At 49.9% G+C, this 20,769-nt stretch overlaps 2 protein-coding genes across 3 annotated transcripts; both read right to left on the bottom strand.

Moving 5' to 3' along the window:
• Positions 1-8,887: 8,887 nt before the first annotated feature.
• CCL16 (C-C motif chemokine ligand 16) lies at positions 8,888-12,641 on the bottom strand. The gene is given in 4 exon segments (XM_024757706.1): positions 8,888-9,386; positions 9,816-9,936; positions 12,225-12,260; positions 12,263-12,641. Coding segments are annotated over 4 exon segments (360 nt in total). The 5' UTR covers positions 12,354-12,641; the 3' UTR covers positions 8,888-9,274.
• Positions 12,642-14,282: 1,641 nt separating this feature from the next.
• Positions 14,283-20,407, bottom strand: LOC112408139 (C-C motif chemokine 14-like). Of its 2 annotated transcripts, none has more exons than XM_024757704.1 (4): positions 19,244-20,407; positions 17,964-18,116; positions 15,241-15,355; positions 14,283-14,781 (listed from the first exon to the last, which is right to left on the bottom strand). In XM_024757704.1, exons 2-4 carry the CDS (start codon positions 18,049-18,051, stop codon positions 14,694-14,696), a joined length of 291 nt encoding a protein of 96 aa, XP_024613472.1. In that variant the 5' UTR covers positions 18,052-18,116; positions 19,244-20,407; the 3' UTR covers positions 14,283-14,693. The 2 variants fall into 2 exon arrangements, with proteins under 2 accessions (XP_024613472.1, XP_024613473.1); XM_024757705.1 differs by having other exon boundaries at positions 17,964-19,371; positions 19,795-20,407.
• Between the last annotated feature and the right edge of the window lie 362 nt (positions 20,408-20,769).

The raw sequence follows: 20,769 nt of genomic DNA, 5'->3' as shown, positions 1-20,769 counted from the left end.
TCATTGTTCGAGGGCTACTTCAGGGTGGATTCCCCAGCATTACCATCTTGCTGTGGGTGGGCTCTGGGGCAGAGTTGCAGGTGCTTGTGGTAGAGGGACTGCCCGCTGTTGTGTGGCCTGGATTAAAAGGGTGAGCCGGACCGAAAAGATTCCTCTGTTGGGGCCTTGGAAATGGAGAACCAGACTGGGCAGTGGAGGCATAAGAACTTCCTCAGCTAGTACCCCTGGATGCTGAGCTGGGAGGGTAGATTCTATGACGATGGCCCATAGACACCACGGGGGCGGCGGGTCAGGCACTGACTGGTCCCATCTGAGAACCTTGGAGTCAGGCAGACATAGATGTGAATTTTGGCTTGGTCACTGACTAGCTGTGTGAGTTGGAGCAAGTTGCTTAGCTCTCTGAATTCTCCACAGTTTTCTCACATGTCCTACAGCTAATCCCCACCCTGAAGGGTAGATATTAGGATTAAGTGACACGCGTAAAGTGCCTGAGATAAAAAGATGGCCACTGAGTGTCATTTTCCTCTTCATTTCCTACTGCCCCGCCTCTTGCTTCTTGAAGCTGGGCTGTGACAGGGTTGCAGGGTCGGAAATGGGTTTGGAAACAGATGTTTCTTAGGAAGTGACGGGGAGAACTCCAGCTAGCAAAGCGGAAGAGGAGGCACTTTCATGACGCAGAATTTCCATTTCAGGCTCCCAGGCAGGATTGGGAGGACGGTCCCCTGCCGTTGTGAGAGGTAAACACAAGACTAAGCAAGGCCAGGGCTGCTTAGGCAGAGGGGGATTTCTGGAGCTTGGCTGGAGAGGAATGGGCCCTCCCCCTCCCCCCTCCTCCCCGGGGCAGGGGGGGAAGGTGGGGCGGTGGTGCTGACAGGGACTCTGTTCTGTAGGAAGGCAGGTGGGAAGGCACCCTGCCAGTCCTGCGGCCAGGAGCCACAGGCTGCTCTTTGAGCCCAGGGGGGAGGCAGCCAGAGGTCCCACTGTGGTTCAGCCTCAGGATGAAGAGTCAAGCGAGTCTGAGGTCACACCAAAGTGGCAGGGAGGCCACAGTGGGAACACCCTCAGCGGACTCCTTCCTTGTGGGTCTCCACGCCAGAGACACAGGGTAACAAAAGTTAATGAAAATTATGCAAGTAAAACACAAACATAGAAGAGATTCAGATCATCAAAACCGATTCAAATAATGCAGAAGTACCTAGAGTTGTAGCTGGACTCTAAGTCCACGGACTCGGGTTTATAGGAAAGAAAACTTTACCTCTATAACCTAGTCTGATGTGTATTTTTAGCCTGCCTTTTTGCTGGCCTGGTGGGACACTTTAACCTCAGCCTTTCTGGGGTGTTCCAGGCATTGGGGGGCCCATATGATGATCTGTCCCCACCAGTTACTGCTGAGTCATCCTCCCTGGGGTTAGTGGGGGTCTGGTGGTGTTCCGATAGTTTGGGGTCACACTTGAGGACAGGGAGACCTGCCCCAGGGCTGCTGTGACCCATCTGCCTGGATGTTCTTCACAGCCCTTCTTCTTTGGGTCTCCCGTGTCAACTTCAAGATAAACACACAGTATTAAGTGTTGTGAGTTTGGGCTTCCCTGGTGGTGCAGTGGTTAAGAATCCGCCTGCCAATGCAGGACACACGGGTTCGAGCCCTGGTCCGGGAAGATCCCACATGCCACGGAGCAACTAAGCCCGTGCGCCACAACTACTGAGCCTGTGCTCTAGTGCCCGCGAGCCACAACTACTGAGCCCATGTGCCACAACTACTGAAGCCTGCGTGCCTACAGCCCATGCTCTGCAACAAGAGAAGCCACCACAATGAGAAGCCCAAGGACGGCAATGAAGAGCAGCCCCCGCTCACTGCAACTAGAGAAAGCCCACACACAGCAACGAAGACCCAATGCAGCCAAAAGTAAAAATAAATAAATCTTAAAAAAATAATAATAAAATAAAATAACTTTAAAAAAAGACCCAATGCAGCCAAAAATACATAAAATAAATTTAAAAAAAGAGTTGTGAGTTCAAGTTTCATTCCGGGACTTACTGAGGGCTATAGCCTGGGAGACAACCTCTCAGCCGCTCTGAGAAAACTGCTCTGAAGAGGTGGGGGAGAAACCGGTACATGTATGATTTCAGGCTAGAGAATACATACGGTCAAGGAGACATCTTTGTAAAAGATTACTGCTAGTCACAAAGAAAAGGTATCTCAAGTTAATGATTCTAGTGCTTTTCTGTGTATGGGAAGATGTGAGAATCTGGGTTCATTAAAATTCTTCCTGAGATAAATATCTAGCTAACAAAGGGGCCTGCTTGTCCGAAGCACAGAGTAAGTCATCCTGTTGTCTTAATTTCCCCTCAGGGTGTGCTGTCAGCCAGCGACTGCTGTGGGCTATGACCTAATCCTTGTAGAACTGGGTGGTGAGCAGTGCTCTTTGTTTATCTTTGTTTACACCTGCTTCCTGGCAGTGACGCTGGAATGCCCAGGCTGCACCTGCCTCCCTCCAGCCCAAACCAAGACTCTCTTTTTTTTCGGCCACTCTGCGTGTCTTGCGGCATCTTAGTTCCCTGACCAGGGATTGAACCCGGGTCGCTGGCAGTGAAAGCCTGGAATCCTAACCACTGGACCGGCAGGGAAGTCCCTGTTTGTTTGTTTTTTTTTAAAGAGCGTTTCATTATCTTTTTCTTTAACTTGAAATATCGTTGATTTACAACGTTGTGTTAATTTCTGCTGTACAGCAAAGTGACTCAGTTATACACATATACACATTCTTTTTAATATTCTTTTCCATTATCCCAGGAGATTGGATATAGTTCCCTGTGCTATACAGTCGGACCTTGTTGTTTATCCATTCTATTATTTTTGACTGCTCCGCGCGGCATGTGGGATCTTAGTTCCCCGACCAGGGACCAAACCTGCGTGCCCCTGCAGTTGGAAGCGTGGAGTCCTAACCACTGCACAACCAGGGAAATCCCTGTTTATCCATTCTAAATGTAATAGTTTGCATCTACTAACCCCAAACTCCCAGCAGGACTCTCTTTTCATCCTGGAATGTCTTCTGGTGAAGACATTAAGGAAATATGCTTTGAATCTTGTTATTTATTATTATTATTTTTTGCGGTACGCGGGCCTCTCACTGTTGTGGCCTCTCCCGTTGCGGAGCACAGGCTCCGGACGCGCAGGCTCAGCGACCATGGCTCATGGGCCCAGCCGCTCTGCGGCATGTGGGATCTTCCCGGACCGGGGCACGAACCCGTGTTCCCTAGCATCGGCAGGCGGACTCTCAACCACTGCACCACCAGGGAAGCCCTGAATCTTGTTTTATTCTTTGTGCAGGGGGCTTAAGCTTTTAGAACACACAAGCCAGAGACCTTCAGTTTTGCTCTCTGCCCTGCCTTCTCTCTCCCCTGAGAGGGATGCAGGAGCTGCATGGTGCAGACTGTCTGCTTGAATGAGGGAAGGGAAGAGGGGATGACAATAGGAAAATACCCCCAGATATCTTATCAGGATAAATAAAATGTGGAAGCCTCCCTTCCAATAGAGCTTCCTTCCCCACTGTTAACTCCTATGAGCGGTGTGGCCTGCATTTGCATGTGTGTAGATTTGGTAACCTGGGTTAGTCCCTAAGAGGGTCATGCCCCTCTATAGCCAGGGGCATTTCTCCATCCCCTTTCCCATTTAAAAATGCCATATAAAGTACAGTGTAGAATATACTACAGGGAGTAGTAGAATATGGCCGGACAGTCACGTGTGGTTACATCAGTGCCCTCTGCACAATCCCAGCTGTTTTTATCTTGATAGATGTGCAGCTCCCAAGGGAGCAGAGTACAAAACTGCTGTCTCTGCTTTACCACTCCCCCAACTCCTTATTAAAAAGATTATTGAGGTGTAACTTGCATAGAGCAAAGTGCATAAATCTTACAGCTTGATGAATTTTGGCACATGGATATATCAGTACTTGTGTAGCCATCACCCAACCTCATTTTCAGCATCCCAGAAGTTTCTCTCATGTTCTCTCTCTCTTTTTTTTTTTTTGGCCACGCCACAGGGCTTGTGGGATCTTAGTTCCCTGAACTGGGCCCCAGGCAGTAGAAGTGCAGAGTCCTAACCACTGGACCACCAGGGAATTCCCTCCCTCACGTTCTCTTGTAGGGAAGATCCATCCCACAAAGGTAACCACTATTTGATGTCTATGACTGTTTTGACTGTCCTTGAATTTCATGTAAATGGACACATAGTATTTACTCTTATGGGTCTGACTCTTTTACTCCAAATCACATCTGTGAAATCCATTCATATTGCATTTATCAGTGGTTTGCTGTGTAGTATCCCATTGTATGGATGCACCACAATTACTAGGGCTGGACACAAGGTTCTCTGAATTCAGGTTTCCCTCCAACCTCTGGTCTGAAGGGGGGATTTCATGACACACTGCTCTCTGGTTGTTTGTCTTGAGCTCTCACTCTCTACTCCTCTGCCTCTCCTCTTGGGGTGGAAGGGGCAGGGTTTCCAGGTTCTCCTCCTGTCTCTACATCATGCCCTCCTCCTTCTGAGGAGGCTGGCCCTGCCTTCTTTCTTGGGCAAGGAGAGAAACTGGTTTACCAAGGAGGAGATCCAGCAAGGTGATACCTGCTGCTGAGCTGGTGTGGGACTCCTGATTGGGGAGGGAGATTGGGGAGGGAGAAAACAGGCCAAAGGAACGGAAGGAAATCTTGGCAGTGGAGTGGGGGCGGGGGGGGTCCTGGACTTCCACAAGGCTGTGGCATAGGGGTTGCACCAAGTTTAATCTGCTCTCCCAGCGACTGGGGACCTCGAGCTGGAGTCTTTTTGCGTACAAGGATGCCCAAGGACAGGGGTCACCTTGGTTCCTAGCCTGTCAAAGCAGGGCAAGGAGGACTGACTCAGAAAGGACTTGGAAAAGGCTGGCAGAACTGAGCTGGGGAAGCGGGCTATGGCTGCTGGATGGGAGAACAGGTCTTCACTTGGAGATCCCTGTCCCCAGGAGGCCCTAGCCAAAGGCTAGGATGGCCTTCTGGGGGCATTGGAGAGCTTCTGAGCAGACGACCACTTCTGGACCCCAGTGAGCGGGTTACATTTTAATTTATTACGATGTGTCAAAGCTCCAGCAGCTCCCGAGGGGAGCTGGCTGAGTGTCAACACTGGTTGTATCCACTGCGCATGCTGGTCTCCTTCTCACCCCTGTGCTCCAGCCACACTGTCCCCTGGGCCAAGCTGGCTCCTGCCTAGGGCTGTTGCACTGGTTATGCCTTCTGCCTGGAAAGTTTTCTTCCCATCAGTCCTCACATGGCTGATTTGCTCTGGTCATTTAGCTCTCAAGGAGCATGTCACCCCCAAAGTAAGGCCTTTCCTCACCACCCCACCTAAAGTAGCCATCCAGTCATGTCCCTGGATCTTGAGAGCTGCTTGGGGGTCTTTCCACTTCTCCAGTTCTTATAGTCGAGGGGAATCCAAAGCTTTCACAAGACTTCCGTGAATCCCCAATGACTTACTTCACATTTTCCAATCTCTGGTCTAGAGGTGCTGGCCCTGTCTCACACCTCTGGCTTTCAGAGGCAAAACAGTCACTCTTCTTGGTTCACGCAGAGCAATTTCACCCCTTCCCCTGAAATCTTGGTCCCAGTCTATGTCCTGGGAGAGGTTCCTGCCTTCACTGGGATTACAGACACATTTTCTAAACCATGGTTGTTTCCTCCACGAGAGGGATTCTTGTTCTATCTGCTAAAAGACTAACAGCATTTTACTGTCAGGTCAAGAGGCAGAGTTGGGATCTGAACCTGGGTTTGTCTGCTGAGTGTGGAGCCAGTGCTTTTAAACCGTTGCATCAACTGTGTCTGTCCCCCATATCCTCATCGAGGCTGCTGGTGACTTTCAGTGGTTACACACATACAGGTGCAGGCACACGTGTATTTTCTACAGGGGAAATGCTTGCTCGTCTGGCCCGTCTCAGGAGGCTGCTCTGGGGGACGAATAGCATTTCTTACAGGCCAGCCAGAGCTAGCCGCGGGGCATCTGGTTGTCCCATGCAAATCCTCACTTGCACCAGATGGATGCACGAGAGGGGGCGTGCGGCCAGACCTCTCGGTGCCAGGTAAGATGCTCTTTTGTACTGCCCAGAGCTGCTTCCTCACTTTCTTCCCTTCCTGTCCCACGCACTGGTTCCTCATGTTGCTGTGTGTGGCCTTCACCCCTTACGACCCCTTTCTCTGACAAAGGGAGTGGAAACCCCACTATTCCAGGCCTTATTGTTCACCCCCTTCCAGTCGATCACCTTCATCCACCAGGCTGACAGTCATGTAAGCTGTCTGAGCATAGGTTAATGTGGGTGAGGTCTTCCATGTAGGATCATCAGGGCTGGGAGACCCCTGTGTGTCAGAATGAGGAGGTCCTTCCTGTGTGTGTGTCTGTGTTCATGCACGTGAATGTTTAAAGCCAGGCATTTATCTACCTTGAAAAGCCTAGGAATAGCCCTCTTTAAAAACAATTGAGGGACTTCCCTGGTGGTCCGGTGGTTGAGACTCTGTGCTTCCACTGCAGGGGGCACAGGTTCGATTCCTGGTGGGAGCTAAGATCCCACATGCAGAGCAGAGCGGCCAAAAAATAAAAACAAACAAAAAAACCCAACAAAAGACAATTGAATGCACCTGAGATAAGTACTTCTGGTCCTGAACTATTAGGAGTTTCTGGCAAGCTTTATATTATGTGCTAGGGTAAGAATTTGACTTTGTATATAGATTTTCAATTAGGTTTTTGGACTGACATCTCAACCCTGAACTCCTCTGATAGACCAAAAAAAAGACAAATAATGACATTTCCGTTCCAGCTTTTGCCAGAATCCTGATCCTGGCCTTTGCCCCTTGTTTGCAGCCTCAGTTTGTCCCTAAGGCCTTTGAACTCGGGTTCCCTGATTTGACCCTCGCGCTGGCTAAGGACTCTGAAACCTCCTGCTTGGGTGTACACACTGAACTTAGTCTGGCTCCTGTGTCAGTCCAAGCCCTGCCACCCCTCTATGTTCACTCTGGCCCCTGCGAGCAAAGGTCCAGCCTGGCTATGTTGTATTTGTTGGTGATTCTGTCATCCCTGGGATGTGAGCTCCTGGAGGAGGATGTTTGGTCACAGTCAGCTGTAAGCTCTCAGCTTTGATCGCAGGGAGGGTGGAGAGAAATCCCTGGATACAGGAGCAGCTCACAGCCTGGGGGCGATTAGAGCAGGTAGCAGTGACCCCTGTGGGGGAACAAGGGGAAGGCCAGAGCCTCGGTCCCTTACCTGCCCCGAGCCCCTGCCCGGCCAGCGTGGTGATTGACAGGTAACTGCACAAGTTAAAGTGATTTTGGCACAAGTAACAGAACCCAAGACCTGCTAACTCTGGCTCATGTAAAGAAAAGCGGGTACTCAGATACCTGTGGACAGATTAATGAACGAACGAAACAGGGTAGATACATACAATGAAATATTATTCAGGCCTAGAAAGGAATGAAATCCTGACAACATGGATACGTTTGGAAAACATTACGCTAAGTGAAATGAGCCAGTCACAAAACGTCAAATACTGTATGATTCCACTTACATGAGGTACCTAGAGGAGTCAAGTTCATAGAGATGGAAAGTAGAATAGTGGTTCCTCAGGGCTGTGGGGAGGGAGGAGTGGGAAGTTGTTTACCGGTACAGAGTTTCAGCTTGGGGTGATGAAAACGTTCTGGAGATGGATAGTGGTGATGGTTGCACAGCACTGTGAGTGTACTTAATGCCATGAGCTGTGCACTTAAACGTGGTAAAAATGTTGCGAATGTTTTAACACGCACAAACCAGAACTGACCTAAACCAACGAAAAGTTATTCTGGAGGTGCTAAATGCCACCATGGTCCTTTAGGAATTAAAACAAAACAGGAATAGTGGGAAGAATCCTGGGGCATCTCATGGAATTGAGATTAACCAAACCTCCAAGCCTGGAGTGGGGACAGGAAGTAGGGCAGCTCCAGGGGCTTCAGTGGATGAGTTCATAGGGACAATGAACTTCCTTCGGGACGATGCTCGAACAGCAACCGGTACTTGTTTCTCTGGTCCAAATTTCTAAGAGAGAGTCTCATTGGCCATCTGGAGTCAGGTGGCCATCTGGATCGATTAGCGTCAGTTGTGGTGGGGAGGCAGGGAGGCAGGATGATGCAGTACCACTGGGGGCCACTGGGGGCAGGCATGGGTCAGTTTATCAGAATCCAAGTCTTTGGATGGCCAGTCTTCAGAATGATCACTTCAGCAAATTTATTTGTTTATCCAATTAAATAGCTTTAGTTGCCTGATTTTGCTTTGCCTGCATAACACCATTTTGCGGGAATGTTGGATTTTGTCTGAGTCCACTCCCTGTTGTTGAGCTGGGGACAGAGGGGTAGGGAGAAGGGGAGATGGAGTATATATGTCTGGGCTTGGTACCATGTAAACTTTCCAGTCCCCCAAATTGACAAATTTCTCAGGGGAATGTGGAGAAGCCCCTGCAAAAACTTTGATTAAGTTTCTGCCACCCTAGCAGAAAGCAGGCAGGAAATTAGAAATCAAGTTGGCAATAAAGCAAATTTTATTTATTGAATGGTTGCATTTTAGATCAAGATTTTTATCCCCAACCTGGTCTAATGCCCTTCCCTTGCCGTGCAAAGCTTAGAGCGGGAGCTAGGGATTCACACCTCCTTTTCTGTTTTGGCACTGTCTGTACACACGTCACCGTGGGGAAGACCCGATATCAGGGGATCCAGCAAAATCTCTGCAACAGGGACAAAAATCACTAGTATTTGAATATTCCCACCCTGGCCTGCTAAGAAAAATGTTATTTTTTAAAAGAAAAGATAATAGAAGAAAAAAGAGACCTAGAAAAGGGATAAGGGTGGACAGGAAAAGTCTTGAGTCCTCTGGGTCTCAGTGAGTGAGAGGCCAGAGGTGGTCTGATCATTTAGAACGGCTGGAGTGATGTGAGGACCTGAAAGCAGAGCAAGGAGGAGGATGTGAAAGATGCTTTTCTGTGCATTAAGAATGTATCCCTGCTCTCCTCCCTTAATTTGGCATGTCCTCCAGAGATTGAGAATATATTTGAAACACTTTACTTTGTGGGATCACTGGCCTGCTTCTCTGAATGTAACTCTGTCATTCAGACCACAAGGCTGCCTGCGTTTTCACAGGGTTGCACAATTTTTCCCCCAAACTTGGGCTCCCACTGAGGCCTGACCACCATGGGCAGTTGAGGATCTGGGGTTGACCTTTCTCAGATCAAATAATGTTAACCTAGACCAACTTCCTGGAAGGATGCAAAGGTAGTCTGGGATCCTTGATGTATTCTTGGACCCATTCGTTAGTGGGGTTGGTACAGATCTCTCGTTTCCTTCTGGTGATGAAGCTGTGGAGGCAGAGTTAGACTGTCATGGGTCATAGAGTATGCTGGGGGTCCAGTTGACACTTCCCCATTTCTAGCTCACAGCGGGGCTTGCCTCATGCCCCGTACCACCTCCCTAGGCCTCCCCTACCTGGGTCCCCTCAGAAGGCCTCCCTCTCTGGCCTCTAGACCTCATCGTCTCTTCATTCAGCCCCTTCCCCACTCCGCCTAGACCCTCAGGCTTCGGTTTCATTATGGCCACCATTTCTTGGGCCACACAACTATAAGTGGCAAAAATCAAGAACGAAACCCAGGCCTGTCCTGTGAGAGTCAAAGCCCAGGCCCTTAACCACTGTTCCCCTGTTCTAGCATGGAGACTTGGTTCTGTGCACCCCATTGCAGCCTTGGGCGCCCCTTCCCTCTCCATAGAAATGTCTGCGGAGCGGTGCTTACATGATTGCTGGCAGGTAGCAGTTGAGGGCCTTTCTGTATCTCACCACCACTTTTCTTGGCAATACTTTCTCGTGATACTTCAGGCAGCAGGTGGGTGGAGGGTTCACCGACTCAGGAATTTCTGAGGGAATGACGTTGAATGCTGAGCCAAGGAGGTAGAGAGGGAGCCCATGGCTGCCCACTTCCATGTCCCATCTCTTGCATTCTGCTTTTCTGATGGCAAAGCCATTTATCAGCAGGGACTGATGGTAGCCTGATGGATAATGGAGAAAGTGAAAAAGCTGAACCTTCTGTAGAACCTTCAGCCTCTGGACTGAGTGTCACCAAGTACAGAGGACTGGGGTAATCACATTTGCTGATGAACTTGACTTGGCAAACACATATTGAGCTCCTATTACATGCCAGGCTCTATGGGGTTCAGAACATGAGGAAGACACAGTCACTGCTCTTGTGTACCTTACAGACCAGTCTGGGTAAAAAGGGAAAGTGAAAAGATAAACGCTACAATAGAACGTGGTCTGGGATAGAGTAGAATTTGACACAAGATGCTATGGGAACAGAATGAGGGGTACCTAACCCAGCCTGGGTGGCTGAGGAAGAAGTCCTACAGCAGGTGGTGCCTGAGTTGATTCCTGAAGGATGAGTGGGATTTAGGCAGACAGAGGGGTTGTGGGATCTGGAAAAAAGAAACGTATGGAGGCCTGAGGTGGGGGAAGCCCAGTGTGTCCGGGGGGACGGACTAGTTCCAGGAGGCTGCAATGCAAGGTGGGAAGGAAGATGTAGGAGGGGAGGATATTGACGAGGGAGGGGAGGGCCACACCTCTTCTGAGCTGTGATAGGGAGCCTGGATTCTGTGCTAGAGGCACCAGAGAGGCTGAGGTCAGGGAGGAGGCTGAGATGGGGAGATGAGCAGAAGTCAGGGCAGGAGGAAAAGGCTCATATTTAGGCTTCAGAGTCAGACAGCTTGGGTTGGAGTCTCGACTTAGTGACTTGAATCATGGACAAATTTCTTAATCTCTGGGTGTCTTTACCCGTTAAACGAGGGTAAAAAATTACGTCCTAGGATCGTGGTGAGGATTAGTTGAAAGAATGCTTGTAAAGCCCTTAACTCAGAGTCTGGCACAGAAAGACTCAACGCTTGCTGTAATGAAGAGCTAATGGTTGTAATGGCCACTCTTCTGGCCTGTAAATGGCTCTTTCCCCTTCTCTTTGACGCTCGCAGGATACGAGACTCGGCTGGGTTATCACTGTGTCTCCCTTGGGCTCCCCTGCCTGCTCATCAGTTGGGGATATCACCTCACCCGGCCCCCAAACCTGCAGAGTGCAAATCCCTGACCCTCGCTTCCAGCTGGTGGCAAAGCCTGAGACTTCTCGAGAGAATCATTTGCCTGACCCGTGCTTTGGGTGGGCCATTTTCTCTTCCTGCTTGACCTTCCTGAAGGGCACTGTTGCCCCGTCCCACCCACCAGAGGCACCTCTACCCACAGTGACCCTGGTTCTCAAGGCAACGTTTACAAAGACCAGGGGCACCCTGAGAGCGTGTGGGCAGATTACATGGTGTGTGTGACCCTTGCTCCCCTGAGTGTTTACACAGGCAGAATCTGGCCAGACTATATGCCAAGGGCAGCCTTAGGGACAAAGGAAGGGCTGGGGCAGTTGGAGGCGGGTATGTAGAAGGCCTGAGTGCCTTGGTCCCGTCCCTATCACCAGCCCTCATAAATGATGGTAGAGGCAGGGTTAGGGAGTGGGCAAAACAAGCCCCATTCTCCATATGTCCCAAGCATCCCATAGTTCCAAAACCTCTCAACTTCCTTCAACCCCTTTTCTCTTTTCTCCAGACTTTATTTAGTCCTAGGCTGGGGGATGGAGATAGGGGCCCAGAAACCCACAAATGGTACACGTGGGCATCCCACCAGGACTTCTTTTGGCTGCCGTGGTAGTCCCAGCAAACTACAACAGACACTGCAAGCAAGGGGTGCCTAGGTTCAGACTCCCCATTCCTGGGCTTAGCCTCAAACATCACTCATCCCTGACTCCCTTCATCCTGCCCTCCCAGAGGATCTATGGCTTTTTTCATCCACTTGCCTTGCCTCCCTCCTCATTGCGTACATTTATTATTATCTCTTCTGCTTCTTCCTTGGCTTTTCCTCCTAAATGATCATTCCTGCTGTCTGTCTTTGGGATTCCTGATGTAACCTTGACCCAGCTTCCTGAAACTGCCCAACCCCAGAAGGATCTGGACCACAGCTCAGCTCTACTTACAAAGCGAAGAGTTTGAAGGCAGCAGCTCTGTGTGCAGGAGGGGAGAGGCCCCAGGGCTGGTGACAGAGACCTGACAGCACTCTTAGCATCACCTCGCTGCCCCGTTCCCTTTTCTCACTGCCGCCCTTCAGGGACAGGTGGACTCACTTGGCTGGCTGTGAATGGCAGAAGTAATGGTGAGCTGAGGAGAGAGAGGGCAGCCGCGGAGACCTTCATCCTCTCAGTTGGGCAGTTGGGCTTCGGAGGCTGAACGGAGACAATCTCCTTCCTGGTCATCCACGCTGGGCCCTCAGCTCTCTGGACTCTGGCCACTTTAGCGGGTGGAGGAGGAGAGACAACGGCCCCTCCCTCGGTGTTTGCTGAAGGGGAGGGCGATGGAGGGCGGGGTCTGGAGCAGAGTTGAATTCGGTAAGGTTTGAATCCGTGTGAAGGAAAAAAGAGAGAAAGGGAAAGTGTGGAGCGCGTGCCATGTGTCAGCACCTGGCATGCCCCACTTCACTTAATCCTCCCAGCGGGGAGTAGAGATTTTCACTCTCATTTTGCACATGAGGCCGCTGACGCTTAGAGAGGTTAAATAAATTGTCCAAGGTCACATGGGTAGGAGACAGATAGGCAGTCCTGAAAACCAGATCCGTGCGGTTTCACCATGTTCCCTGCCCCCATCTCTATGTTGGGGAAGGAGGAGGGAGGAGGGTTGAACTGACTATTTCCCCAGGTGATCGGTCTTTGGGAGGGCAAACAGAAAGCCGGATTAGAGAGAACACAGACCGAGGCAAGGGTAGGGTTAGTGCCCTCGGAAAAGTATGTGTGTCCACCCCCGCCAAGGACACATGATTGAGCTCACACTCTTTCTTGTCACAGATTATGCTACAAATACCACCCCCCAGCCCCCGAAGTGCCTGATCCTTGGGTCCCTGTTTGTTGCTGAAATGTTTGGCTTATTTATCAATGTTCTCATTTATGTCTTTGGACCTTGGACTCGGAACCAGTTTTACGTCTAATTAGCTGATCCCTTCTGGGTGCCCTCAGTGTGGGTTAATCCAATCTGCCACCATGGCCAATCATGGCCAGCAGAGGGCACCCCAACATCATGAACCTGACAACCTGCTTCTGGGTCCGGAGTTCCTGCTGCGGCCCACCCCCACCTTTGGCTAAGCCTGGACCTGCCCCTCAGCATCTTAGCTCTTCAGACTGCCTCAGAGCCCTGTTCCAGGCTGAAGGCAGCGTGCAGAGAAGAAATGAAAGATACAGGGGATTTTGCCTTTGATGCACTGTGAGTTTTAGAGATGTGAGGGAGTGTTTCAGGAGATGGGAGTAGAGGGAGGCAGGGGAAAAACAAGGACTATGAAGGTACCTGTGGGGCTTGCTGTTTGGCATGACTGCTTATAAACAGGAAAAAAACATACAATGCAGTTAGTCCTGGTGTGTTCAAGACAGTCAGTGCTGGTGAAGCTGTGGCTTTTTATGAAGCTAGGGAGGGTACGTGTGTGAGATACCCCATTGACCTCTGTTTATGGAGGAGAGGTCTGAGGAAGTCTGCTGTACCTTCAGTGTGCAGGCACCCTCTTGGCCCTTGTCTGTGGAGGGCTGGAGGCCAGGAAGGGTGGTCATAGTGCCTACACTGGATGTGCTCTTCCTCTTTGTATGCAGAGCTCCTTCTTGAACCTGGAAGGTGGGGGCATCCCCCCCTTTGGGGGCAGCTGAGTGTTATTCCTGGAGCATAAGCTTCCTCTTGACTCCTGAATCATTCCATCTATCCACGCATCCATCCATCTACCCATCCATCCACCATCCATTCATCCATCCATCTACCCATCTATCCACCCACCCATCCATTCATCCATCTATCCACCCACCCATCCATCCATCTACCCATCTGACTATCCATCCACCATCCATCCATCTATCCATTTCCTGAGCACCTGGTGTGGGTCAGGCTTTTTGCTATGCCTTGTGCAGGACACAAAACTGAGTAAAACAATAGAGTGCAACCTGATGTGTGTAAGTGGATGGGCAAGAATTGGATAAAATATGTCCATGAAGTCATTCCTATCCCAGTCAGCAGGGAACAGAGGCCTTGAGACCAGCCCAGAAAAAGACTATGGAGTTTGCTATAGAGAGGCCTTTATGAAGGTTTACCTGCAAAATCAGGTGATAATTCTTAGCTTTACACTTGTGAAGCTTAAGTAAGATAATGTACACAAACTGCTTAGCGGAGTGCTTAGAATACAGACGGCGCTACAGAAATGGAATCTGTCATGATTGCGGCTATTATTGTGTAAAGGTAGCTTTTACACTGTCTTCCTCATTTTCTGCTCAGTTTTCCTCTACCTCCATCGCAGACCTGACCCATTTTTTGGCACCAGGCTCTGGCCAAACTTTTGCAGAGCGGTGCTTGAGGCTGAGAGTGCCACCCTGAGCTGGGCTCACCAGTGTCCTCAAGTCTACCGCCAATAGGCAATTTAGTAGAAATGGACGAGTGCAGGGAAGGGCATGATGGTCTTTAATTCAAGGCAGGGCAGCTCCCAGGAGGTGTCTGGGGCTAAACTGGGAGTGGAGTTCAGCCCCATCTCTTTAAATTCTGAGCTGTGTCCTTCTCCGCTACTTCTGGGTCACTCAGATCTCCTCAGCTCCTTTGATATAGTCCTGGACCCAGTCATTGCTGGGGTTGGCACAGAATTGATGGCCCTTTTTGGTGATGAAGCTGTGGAACAAGAGGGGAGAAGGATGAGAAACCAAGGGTCCAGCAGCCAGGGAGCAAGAGCCCATCCTCCCTTCCTCACAAATTCCTCATCCAACCCAGACTGGTTCTCCTTCCTTAGTGAGAGGTAGCCCAGGGCCAGCGTCCTTTCTGAGGCATGCCCTTCAGCCCCTCAGGGCCCCTGGACCCATCTAATCTCCGTGTCCCCACCCAGGAAGTGCCCCTTCCCTCCCCTTCCCCTCCCCCACACCTCCCCACCCCTGGCACCAGCTTCCTCCTGGCCCCAGCGGGCCCCAGACAGCCCAGAAGCACCCAGGTTGCCTCCCGGCTGCCTCTCCCTGCGTGGACATTCCTGAGAAGCACCCTGGGGAGCACCCATTCTGTGTTCTCCCTGCCCCCCTCTCCCCTACCCTGGCCCTGCTGGCTCCCCCTCCCCCAGTGTGGTGTATGGGTGCCACCTACACAATTCCAGGCTTGGAGCACTGGCTGCTGGTCTCATAATAGCCTGAAATCCACTGCTTCCTGATTGGCCGGGTCACGTAGCTGTAGCAGCACTCGGTGGGGTGGTAAGGTCCTCCTGAGGAGAAAGCATGGAGGGAAGCTGAGATCAGGGCACTTGTTTGTTTGTTTTTTTTAAAATAAACTTATTTATTTTATTTGTTTATTTTTTGCTGCGTTGGGTCTTCGCAACGCGAAGAAAGAGAGACTAGAGAAAGCTGCATGCGGGCTTTCTCTAGTTGCGGCGAAGGGGGGGCTACTCTTGGTTGCGGTGCGCGGGCTTCTCATTGCGGTGGCTTCTCTTGTTGCGGAGCACAGGCTCTAGGCGCGCGGGCTTCAGTAGTTGTGGCTCACGGGCTCTAGAGCACAGGCTCAGTAGTTGTGGCGCACGGGCTTTTTTTCTCCACGTCACGTGGGATCCTCCCGGGCCAGGGCTCGAATCCGTGTCCCCTGCATTGGCAGACGGATTCTTAACCGCTTCACCACCAGGGAAGTCCCAGATCGGGACATTTGTTAAAGGTGACAGCTGCTGGCTGCCTCTGCCCCCGAGCAGGTGGAAGAGGGAAGGAAGGAGGGGACAGCCCCCAGAATTCCAAGAGAGGGCTGTAGAAAAAACTCAGTCCTCTGGTCTCCCTTCTAGACTCTTCCCGGGGCTCCCCTTTCCCTCTTCCTTCATTAGTGATCACTCTGCTTTCCATTCTCCACCCCCACATCCCCACCCCAGAAGGACTGGCTGATGACTTTGAACTCCAGATGGAAGAGCAGCAAAGCTCAGATCTCAGCGAGCACACGCCATCCCTGGGGGCAGCTGGCAGAGATGCTCCAAAAAGGAGGGATGTGGGAAGAAATCCCAATCGGGATTGGGATACATGCCATTTGGGAATGCAGACCCTGCCCCTCCCAGTGTCCCCATCCTGCCCATTCCCTGCAAAGAGGGCAGGATGCCCATACCAAGCCCCGAGGACAATGGCCCAGGGGCCAGGACACCCAGATCTGCAGGACACCCCACCTCGCCTCTGCTGGCTTTGCGCCCATCACCCCTCATTCCCTCCTCAGTCTCCCCATCTGTGAAGAGGCGGTTAACTGGATTGGTGGTCTTTACATGAAGTTTCCTGGAGGCACTGATGCACTTGGGAGTTCAGTCTTGGGTATAAGACCCCATCAGCCTTTTTGTCTGTTTTACATTTTGGGCCTCCTGTGTAAGATTTTGCTTGAAGAGAAGGTTTCCTGATCTAAAACACTTTCTAAAAAATCACTATTTTTCAGTTATTTTTTGATTCTGAAATTTCATGGCTCTTACCGGAGGTGCAAGGGGGTGACAGCAAAGTCACACCAAGATTGAATTATGGGGGTAGCAGGAAGGGCATTTCAGATCAAGGACCCTGCAGTTAGCGGGTGCAGTGATTGGGGCTGTGCATGTTATGTGACCAACCTGGACAGAAATGTGGGTGTGCACAGCGATGACCTCGGGGTCACCGACAGTGACCGGGTACTTGGGTGGAAAGGGAAGGGCTGGTCCTCTTATCCAGCACCATTGCCAGCAGCATCCTCACTCCCCAAAGAGTGACATAAGGGACCCGCTGGTCCCCGGGAGCCACTGCCACTGCATTCCTCTGAGCTGTCTGAGTGAATTCTCAGAGAGGCAAATCAAACTGTCCAGATTCCGTCAACTTTAGTCTAGTTTTATTTCAACAACCTTGTATGTTTCCCTTCAGTTTCTGAAAAGGAAATAAAGTAAAATTGCAGAGTGAGGAATAGTTTTGGCTGCTGTAAAGGCAGCTCATCTTAAGAAATAAGCTGAAAAAAGGTGGCCTGGGGACGCCCCCAACTGTCGCATTTCCCCCTACCACATGACTAAACGATGCTGCGCTCGTGGAGTAGGGCGGACCCTGGAAGCAGCCTGGGTCCAAATCCCAGGAGGTAAATTGACATAGTGGCCTCGAGAGGCTCCAAAGACTGTTCCTCAGTCTCCCTAGGGATAATGACCCCAAATGGGATGAGCCAGTCTTTTGCTTAATGGCGAAGAGAGGTGAACTGAGGGAGTGAAGACATAGCCTGGCCTCACTGCATGGCATTGACAGGAAGGGGACTCACCCCGGGCAGGGTGAGGAAGACACCAGACCTTATATACACACAACGGAATACTACTCAGCCATAAAAAAGAATGAAAATTTGACAGCTGCAGCAACATGGATGGACTTGGAGGGCATTACGCTAAGTGAAATAAGTCAGACAGAGAAAGACACATAACTGTAGGATATCCCTTATATGTGGAATCTAAAAAATATAACAAACTAGTAAATATAATAAAAAAGAAGCAGACTCACAGATATAGAGAGGAAACTAGTGGTTACCAGTGGGGAGAGAGAAATGGGGAGGGGAAACGTAGAGGTAGGAGGTTAAGAGGTACAAACTATCAGGTATAAGACAAGCTACAAGGATATGTTGTACAACATGGGGAATACAGTCAATATTTTATAACTATAAATGAAGTATAACCTTTAAAAATTGTGAGTCACTCTATCGTACACCTGTAAGTTATATAACATTGTACAGCAACTATACTTCAATAACACAAAAAAGAAGACACCAGACCTCCTTCTAGAGCCCCTTTCTCCTTGTATCCCCGGCAACCCTACTCGTGCTTGTTTACCCACAAGAACCAGATTGGAAGGTATTGCACTCACCTGAATAGGATTCAGTCTTGGACCCCAGGGCGACGGTGATGAGGACAAGGAGGAGGGGGAGGGATGTGGCTGCCATGGAGACCCTCATCCTCCTGTGAAGGGAGTGGCTGCGGGAGGAGAGCTGGCCTGGTAGGGGCTTCGGAGGCTCCTGGGCTGAGGAAGTTTTGAGAAATGTTCATTGAGGCAAAGTATATTTTTTTAGGTAGGGTAGCTAAGATTTCAAAGTAGACTTCTCAGCAATTTCATATCCTGCACATTTGTTGAGGGTGGAGTGAAGGAAGTACAGAGAGCCGAGTTTCAGGGAGGAAATTGACCTCCATCCCCAGTGGGAATACATTTAACCCTTTGATATAAGCTCTTCCTTAGTCGTAGGGCGACCATGAGCACAGTGGTAGAGGAGACTGTCTCAGATTCAGCGAAAGATCTCAAAGGCTGGGATGTGTCCTGTACCCAATTCTGGTTCCTGGTCTCAGAACAAGGCCGTATGGGCGCTGGAGATTGGAGGGGATTTGGGGCAACAGGATGAGGTCTGGAGCCCCCACATCAGGTCTAAGAAATCCTCACTTAAGCTCTTCAGCAGAACCTTTGTCTCTCTGCCTCATCCCCAGCCTTTCACTGTCCCCTGGGGTGAAGAAGTGTCATGGTGCTCAGCAGATAATTTACGTAACAAGCATTATACTTGAAGGGTTGCTATACGCAATAGCTGCTGTCCCAAACGCTTCATGAATATTAGCCCTTTTAAGCCTTTTATCAGTAGTTGAGGAAACTGAGGCACAAAAAGCATCCATTACTCCCCCGAGATTTGACAGTTGATAAGTGGAATCGGGCTTCAAACTCAGGCAGTCTGGCTCCCAAGTCTGTGTCCTGAATCACTCTGCCGGGGAGAAGAAACGCAGGAGTCCCCAGTGAGCTGTCTCTAAAACTGTCCTGCCTGGCTTGGCTTCTCTAGAAAACTCTTATTCTGAGATCTTTCTGAGTTCAGAGAGTGGATCCCTTTGGGACCTTCTCCCAGTTTCTGACTTTCATTACAGAAAAGCTTGATGGGAACCTAGAAAATGCTTCATTCGGGGATGGCTAGCAGGTTTCACTGATTAGTGGTGGAGTGGCGCTCGGTGTTGGAAGTGGTTCTGAGGCCGTGTCCGTGCATTTCTGTGAAGGTGCAGCTTGCGTCATCCTTAGATTTGTCTAAACAGGCTATTTACTGAGGAGGAACTGGAGCTCAGGAAGGGCCAGAGACTTGCTCATGTTCACGAAATGATTTGGATGCAGGACAGACCCACCTCTTCACGCTCTCCGTCCAGTGGCCTTGACCGTGCTCTTCCTGGGGGAACTTGCCCTATTCTTCTTGCTGTTGTGGTTAGAAAGCTGTTTCCATCTTCTCTCCTCCACTCGTCAGGGCAGGGCAGGCCTAGCAGATAGCAAGTGATGTGTAAGTATATGTTTTAGAAGAAGGATGAATTGAGCTGGTCTAAGTATGTATATCTCACAGGAAACAGCTGAATTCTCAGGCTTAGGTGCCAAGACAGTAATTTATTCAAAATGTTCTGTATTTGTTATCAATAATAACACCATTTAAACTCCTCAAGTCAAGTGATAACAATTGTCGTTAGGAACAATCTAAGGAAACAAGATGTTTCTGGGAAGAATATGAGTTGGGAAGAAATAATGATTACTTTGTTTTTGTGGAGACTAGCCTACTTGCCAAGTTGTTGCTAGGATCTCTACAGGAAAGTCCTTTATTTTTCAAGCAGTTATTGAATTCCTACCCACATTAGTCTGGTTATGCTCGTTGCTATAATGAACAGCCCCTAAATCTCAGGGGATTCATTACATGAAGGTTTATTTCTGGCTCATGTCACGGTCCAGTGTGGGCCAACAGTGGGATGGATGAGTGTGAATGTGTTGGAGAAGGCTTTCATGCACCCATTCAGGGACCAAGTCGTCTTCTATCTTGTAATGCCGCCGTTTTCCACAAGAGGCCTCCAAGTTTACTACAAAAGGGGAGAAGCAGAGAGGGATGGGCAGATTTTTATGGCCCAGTTCTGGAAATAGTATAAATTACTTTCACTTACACTCCATGGACAAAATGAAGTCACCTGGCTCCAACTTACTGACAAAGGTAAGGAAAATATAGATCATCTGTGTGCCCAGGGACAAGAGAGAATGGGTTTAGTGACCACATCACTTCTTTGCCATAATATCATGGGCTAGGCTTGGAGGTGACCCTGACCTCAGAGGACTCATAGCTTGAAGAGGGACTCAAAAAAGTAAATGAAAATTGCAAAACAGTGGGATGAACGGACTTCAGTGGCAACATAATCAGAGACCTTAAAGGTTCTCCTGCTGCCCACTGGTGAGTATGCAGTGCCTGTTTAAAAAATGTTAAAAATATCGGACTTCTCTGGTGGCACAGTGGTTAAGATTCTGCCTGCCAATGCAGGGGACACGGGTTCAAGCCCTGGTCCGTGAAGATCCCACATGCCGCGGAGCAACCAAGCCCGTGCGCCGCAGCTACTGAGCCTGTGCTGTAGAGCCCGTGAGCCACAACTACTGAGCCCACATACCACAACTACTGAAGCCCGTGTGTCCAGAACCCGTGCTCCACAACAAGAGAAGCCACTGCAACGAGAAGCCCGCACACTGCAATGAAGAGTAGCCTGTGCAGAGCAACGCAGACCCAATGCAGCCAAAAATAAATAAATAAAATTATTTTTAAAAATGTTAAAAATGTTTTTCAAAGCAACACATATGCACTGATTAAAAAAAATTGAATAATATAGAAAGGGTGGGTGGGACCCTTAATATG

Source organism: Neophocaena asiaeorientalis, unplaced genomic scaffold (assembly GCF_003031525.2).
Source record: "Neophocaena asiaeorientalis asiaeorientalis breed wild unplaced genomic scaffold, Neophocaena_asiaeorientalis_V1.1 scaffold327, whole genome shotgun sequence".
NCBI classification, from domain to species: domain Eukaryota; kingdom Metazoa; phylum Chordata; class Mammalia; order Artiodactyla; family Phocoenidae; genus Neophocaena; species Neophocaena asiaeorientalis.
This window is presented reverse-complemented; position numbering and strand designations above follow the sequence as displayed.